This window comes from Microtus ochrogaster, chromosome 22 (assembly GCF_000317375.1).
Source record: "Microtus ochrogaster isolate Prairie Vole_2 chromosome 22, MicOch1.0, whole genome shotgun sequence".
Taxonomy (NCBI): domain Eukaryota; kingdom Metazoa; phylum Chordata; class Mammalia; order Rodentia; family Cricetidae; genus Microtus; species Microtus ochrogaster.
This window is the reverse complement of record NC_022023.1, coordinates 34,744,471-34,751,712: the sequence shown is the minus strand read 5'-3', so window position 1 is coordinate 34,751,712 and position 7,242 is coordinate 34,744,471. Positions and strand designations below refer to the sequence as shown.

The 7,242-nt window shown below is 35.7% G+C and overlaps 1 protein-coding gene across 3 annotated transcripts in view; it reads right to left on the bottom strand.

The window, feature by feature from the left end:
* Positions 1-1,469: 1,469 nt before the first annotated feature.
* Positions 1,470-7,242, bottom strand: part of LOC106144053 (zinc finger protein OZF-like) — a 40,202-nt gene continuing 34,429 nt past the window's right edge. For all 3 annotated transcript variants that reach the window (XM_013350257.2, XM_026784322.1, XM_026784323.1), the window contains exons 2-4: positions 4,834-4,960; positions 4,582-4,642; positions 1,470-4,035 (exon numbers count right to left, since the gene is read on the bottom strand). In XM_013350257.2, the coding sequence (XP_013205711.1) occupies positions 2,757-4,035; positions 4,582-4,642; positions 4,834-4,960 (1,467 nt within the window). In that variant the 3' untranslated portion in view covers positions 1,470-2,756. The remainder of the gene's footprint in view (positions 4,036-4,581; positions 4,643-4,833; positions 4,961-7,242) is intronic.

Genomic DNA, 7,242 nt, shown 5'->3' with positions numbered 1-7,242 from the left:
CATGAGTCATGTGCTCTAGTACCTCATCTCCACACTGTTCATACTGCTTCCTCTGCTTCTGACTGGTGACTTCATGTTTCTTCTTAAGTCTAGCATGAGTCATGTGCTCTAGTACCTCATCTCCACACTGTTCATACTGCTTCCTCTGCTTCTGACTGGTGACTTCATGTTTCTTCTTCCCGTTGTCCCTCTCTCCCCAGAAATCCCGGCTATATTCTCCTGCCCAGCTACTGCTCATTTATTTTTTAATTAACCCAACAATAGCAGCACATCTTCACACAGTGTAAATGAATATCCCATAACATTCCCCCTTTTAGAATAAATAAGAAGGAAAGGTTTTTTTTAATATTTATTTATTTATTATGTATACAATGTTCTGTCTGTGTGTATCCCTGCAGGCCAGAAGAGGGCACCAGACCTCATTACAGATGGTTGTGAGCCACCATGTGGTTGCTGGGAATTGAACTCAGGACCTTTGGAAGAGCAGGCAATGCTCTTAACCGCTGAGCCATCTCTCCAGCCCAGAAGGAAAGGTTTTAACTCTAACATAGTAAAATTAAATACATTTAGAACAATTGTCAGGTAAAAATTACAATATCCAGTCCATTTGTATCTGTCAAACTCAGAGAAAGTGCCGTATTACCTATCCTATCTTACTGACTCCAAAGTTTTATGCCTAAACTACTTTCTACCATAATTTGTGTTACCACTTTAAAAATTGTTTTAGAATTTAAAGCATCATACACAAACAACTTAAGATTTTATGTTTTTCAATCTTATAAACTTTACCTCTCTTATGTAAACTTTTTTATTGGGTAACAAGAAAATCTGCAACAATCCAGTTTTCAACCCTATCAAAGACCCGAGAAAGATATTACCTGAGTGCAGACACAGCTACTTCATAAAGTATAGAAATGACAGAAACAGTTGACTGCCTGGACAGTCACCCAAGGTTCCTCTGCAGTTCTGGGGCATTCATCTTTAGCCTAAAGGCCTAGACTATCTGACAGACCATTTTAAGAATTGGGATATTTTAAAGGACTATCCCACCTTGTCTTGGCAGAGTTTGGCAGTCTTATTCCTTTGTGTCCTGCTATTTCAGTTTGGACAGCATACTGTCAGCAGTTGAAGCAAAGGCAGTTCTTTGCCCACTGGTAGCTTTGCCACAAAGGACACAAACTCCATATGGGGGTTCTTTGATCCTCATCATCCTTTCTTGAAGTAGACTGGTACTGCCAGTAGCAGATGTGTCTCATATTTTCTGCTATTAAAACATTTTCAATTCCATATTCTGTAGGTCTCTGAAGTGTTTGAAGTCATTTATTTAAAATATATCTGTCTGATTTTGAAACCATGCCTAACATTGACTCAAACTTTGATTGTTATAGATGACTAACTACTGTTTTTCTTTATTAACCTAAATAGATATCAAAAACTAAAATTTCACACTACATTTTTAAACAAGCTGCATAGGTACAATACCTTAAAAAGTATAAAAACATACCCATAACAATGAAAATATTTGAAATTATTAGTTGCTTCTTAAAGTAGATCCAACTACACCTGTTTTTCTATCATTTCTAAATGCCATCCATTTCTTTTCAGAAAGAGATCTCTGAATATAAACTCCCATGCTTAGTTTCCTCCCTTATCAAAACCAATAACAATTTGCAACCAACCCCCCAAAACATGATAAACATCCATAATCCATTGAAGGACAAAGATCCATCCGCCCCAACTCTTGGAAATGTGGGTGTTGTGTTCTTTAACTTACTTTTATTGTCTGGGGCAACAAATCTTTAGGGAATCCTGAGAAAATTGCAGTAATGGTCAAGTCCTGGGAAAACTAAGTGTAACATTTATTGTCCAGCCTCTATGTAATAGAACAGTGCAGGGTTTATCTAAAGTCTTGACTGGGTAATCTGTGAGACTGAATCATCTCAGTTGACAGCTTTGATTTTGGATGTATACTTTTGAATAATCTGTAATAGGGGAATTTTAGGAGGCTGGATCACCTGGGCTACTTATATTCATTGGTGTCTGACCATTTTTTCTGAAAACATACAATTTTTTTTTAAAAACACAAACTTTTAAAGTAAAATACATATCTGCATTAAGACAAGCATATGAAATGTATGTTGTAAACAAGTCAACTAAAGATGATATTTTGTTTGATATTTGAGCAGATAAAGGCATTTGTCAACTTTATAAGTCTATTTGGACTGCATAACCAAATTTTAATGTCATTGTGTCATTATTGGCCCCCATACTCTCATAGGGAGTGCCATTATTAGGAAGTGTGGCTTTGTTGGGATGGATATGCCTCGTTTGAGGGAATGTGTCACTGTAGGGGTAGCCTTTGAGGTTTCCTGTGCTCAGGACACTGCTGAATGTCTGTTGACTTCCTGTTGCCTGCAAGATGCAGCACTCTCAACTTCAGTACCACATCTGCCTACACACCACCATGCTCCATCATAAAGATAATGGATGAACTTCTGAAACTATAAGAAAGTCATCTCAATTGAATGTTTTCTTTATAATAGTTAGTGTAGCCATAATGTCTCTTCACAGCAATGAAAGCCCAAACTAAGACAATAACATAAATAGCATTTTGCACTGGTGAGATAGATAGGAAAAATGTATGTGGACTGCAAGGCTATACCTCATGGGGATTTTCACAACTGTGAATTTTTTTCAAAATTTTGAATGCTACTGCAATATGCAAAAACTTTGTTACTTCAACATTCATAGGATGTCTATCTAGTATGACTTCTTTCGTGCCTATAAAGATTACACTTATCTGCAAAAACTTTACTACATTGATTACATTTATAGGGTTTCTCTCCCCTATGACTTCTTTCATGACGGTAAAGATTGTACTTCTGTACAAAGGCTTTACCACATTGAATACATTCAAAGGGTTTCTCACCAGTATGCCTTCTTTTATGCATGTAAAGAGCACTATTACATGCAAAAGCTTTACCACATTGATTACATTCATAGGGTTTCTCTCCAGTATGAATTCTTTCATGACTGTGAAGATTGTTCTTCTGTGCAAATGCTTTTCCACATTGGTTACATTCATAGGGTTTCTCTCCTCTATGACTTCTTTCATGATTGTAAAGATTATTCTTTTGTGCAAAAACTTTACCACATTGATTACATTCATGGGGTTTCTCTCCAGTATGACTTCTTTCATGCCTGTGAAGATGACTTTTATGTGCAAATGCTTTACCACACTTATTACATCCATAGGGTTTCTCTCCAGTATGAGTTCTTTCATGACTGAGAAGATGACTTTTATGAGCAAAGGATTTACCACATTGATTACATCCATGGGGCTTCTCCCCAGGATGATTTTTTGTATGTATTTGAAGATAAGGAGGCAATGCGAAGTCTCTACCACAGCAATGATATCCACACCTTTTCTCTCTAACATGAGTTCTATGTACTTGCTGAAAACTATGACATTCATAGGTTTTATCACTGTTATCATATTCACGGGGATTTTTTTCCAAATGAGTTCTTTCATGTACATCTAAAGAGGAATCAGATATAAAGGTTTTACATTCATAGAGATCCTCTTCATTATTGGTTGTTTTGTGTGTTTGGAGACATTTGTAACAGCTGAAGTCTTTAGGAGATGGCTCACATTTATTATTTCCTCTTCCCATATGAGTTTTCAAATGCCTTTGAAGAGAACTGGAAGGACTCACAGTTTTACCACACTGATTGCATTTATAGCATTTTCCTATCATGTGAGTCACATGACCTGTGCAAAGTGATCCAGTATAGACAGACACATTTCCATATTCCTTGTACTCAGAAGGTTTTTCTTCAATATGAGTTTGTTGATATATTCCCACTGAAGTTGGAATACCAATTACTTGTAAGCTTATTTCACAGTCACCATGTTTTTTCATAGAGGGAACTATTACACATCTCTTATTTGTTCTGAGAGAGACAGGAGTACCATGTTTCTTTCCACATCCCATATACCCACATGGCTTGCATCCACAGTGACAGATGATATACCTATTAACAAGAAAATAACCAAGAATTTTACATTGCATTCACACAGTCTAATGTTTTGTGTCTCATGCAGATGTAGAATAGGGATTCAGGTTTCTAAACCACAATAAATTTCTTGTCTCTCATCAACTGCTCCTTTTACTAAACTATGGTAAGTCATTCTATGACTTATGAGGAACACTAGCTTTAATATGGAAGATTTGCTTATGAAAGGTCTTGGACATTCACTAATCCACCTATCAATGTGAATAACTTTTATGATAATTGAATGGTATGTAAGCAAGTAGATATACAGATCTACAACATGCCTTTCATATGCCTATGATTAAAACTGTGACACCTTTTAGGACATTGATTTCTTGTCTTATTCTTAATAGAAGGCTTTGCAAACAATGATCAGCTACTTAACATTGGAGTACAGGATGTTGTGAGAATTTAATAATTGTCACAGAGCTGTGCTTGTTTACACTGCTGCTTTTCATTAAAACTTCACGGTATATTAACATCTCTCTAGAGGTACATATGTATCAGCTTGAACATGAAGATTACCTTCCAGGTCTTCCAGAACTTTGAAAATGTTCTTCAGTATTGTGGTCTTCCCATTTGTACCCTAAAATACAGTACCAGAAAATGTATACATCACCCAAAATTAAGCACAACTGAAATTATGAACCTTAGAAAAATGCTTGATTTATTCACTCGATTATACCTCTTTTGCATTTGAAATTACAGAATAGCAATGTTCTCAAAGAAAGGCATGGCTCCTTAAGTTAAAAAGTGACATAAAGCTCACATTATTACCTATAGAAGTGAGGTTCCAGTAGGTTTCCAGCATCACATCTTTGTAGAGACTCTTCTGAGATGGATCCAGCAAAGTCCATTCTTTATGAGTGAAGTTCACATGCACATCCTCATAGGTTACTGCATCCTAAAGTATCCCAAATATATATATATTAGAAAGGTTGAGACAAATTGTATTTCAAATGTCCACTTCATTGAAAATATAGTTACATAATTCTGTATACTCAATGCATTCTATGAAATGGAGCATAGAATTTCAAATGCAGCCACCAACTCATTTCATAAGAAAATAGAAAAGAAAAATGATGTTTTCTATTTCTGTGCTCACCAAATAGAATATGGCATTGAAAGAGAAATAATATATTATTCCTATATAGTAATACATACAGGGAGATATACAAACAGTTTAACACTATTTATAATATATCAGAAAAATTGTATCCAATTTGTTAACTACAAAAAAGGGTAGACAATATGGGCATGGTGGTACACACCTTTAACCCCAAACCTCAGGAGGCAGAGATAGAAACTATTATTCCATGCCAGCCTAATCTATGTAGATATTTCCAGGACAGCCAAAGTTACATAGTGAGATCTTGTCTGAAACAACAACAACAAAAAAAAAAAAAAACAGGAAGCACTTAAGGGCTTCCTCAAAATTGCTCCATAGTGTTAAACATTCCCTCCAATTCTGTATTGGTGTATTACAAATTGAAGTGACCTCTTGTAAATTGTAAGGCTAATAAATCCTAGAAAGGTAATTCTTTTTAATAAGTTATGGACTGACAGATCAAAATTTCTCAAGAATATTAGCAAATGCTTATCCTAAAACAATAAAACAATAACAATAAAAATGATGGGGTATATAAAGAATAGTCAACAGATAAGATCACCTTTTGCTTTTGAAGAGATCCCAGATCAATCCCTATCACTCACTGGAGGCACTAAAGTGCTCAACTGAAGGACCTGGTTTTAGCTCTGAGCACCCATATTGCTCAAAATGACCTGTAATTCCAGTTCCAGATGATTTTCTGGTCTCCATGGGTATCAGTCATACACACTATACATATAATTAAAATCCTATTAAAACAAAAAACAAAGGGGCACAACTCAACCTCAAGACAGATATAACCTCAGAGTAAAAAATTGAGAAAAGATTTTCCAATCAAATGAACCTAAGAAACAAGCAGGTGTAGTTATTGGACTATCTAATAAAATAGACTTCAAACTAAATTCAATCAAAAGAGATGGAGGAGGACAGTTCATATTCATCACAGGGAAAATCCATCAGATGAAGTCTCAATTATGTACATATATGCCCCAAATACAAGGACACCCACATTTGTAAATGAAACATTACTACAGTTTAAATCAAACCCCACACACTAGTAATAGGAGACTTCACTACCTCAACTCACCAATGGACAGGTCTGCCAGACAAAATTTAACAGAGAAATAAGGGAAGTAACAGATATTATGACTCAAGTGGACCTAACAGACATCTATATATCATTTGACCCAAATACCAAAGACTATATCTTCTTAGCACCTCATGGATCCTTCTCTAAAAGTAACTACATACCCAGTAACAAAGCAAACATCAACAGATACAAAAAAAAATGGTATAACTCCCTGATTCTTATCAAATCACCATGGCTTAAAGTTATAATTCAACAACAACACTAATGGCAGGAAGCCTACAAACTCATGGAAACTGAACAGTGTTCAACTAATTCATAGCTGGGTCAAGGAAGAAATAAAGAAAGAAATTCGAAAATTCCTAGAATTCAACAAAAATGAAAAACAACATATGCAAATTTATGGGATGCTATGAAAGCAGTGCTAAGATGAAAACTCCAAGCACTAAGTGCTTACATAAAAAAAATGCAGAAAGATCACACTAGTAACTTTTTATTTCATTGTATGGACTGCTAAGTTAAACCAACATAAAGGTATCTTGCTTCCAAAATTTGAGTTTAAGGATATGTTGCTGTGGAAAAGAGATTCTTCTTTTGTCTCCACAGAGGATGAGAACCTGTGGATTGCTTCCAGACCAATATGGTTTGATGGAATAAGAACTCCTGAAAGTTCTCTGTGAATACCCCTAAAAAACCCTTAAAAGATTACCTCACTCAATAAATAGCAGGAAGAACTTTGGAGATAACTACACCCATATTCCCAAATAGTGACTATAAATGTTTATTTATACTTAAAGGGGGATATGATATAGATATGAATAATTTGCATTGGTATAGATCTTTGTAGAAATAGGAGCAGCGGGCTGCGTCCCGGCACCCGGCCGCCCACATGGCTAGCTTATGCCCCGAAATAATTACACGGACACTGTGTTCATTTGATCACCGCTTGGCCCTTTAGCTCTAGCCCTTACTGGCTAATTCTGATATCCCG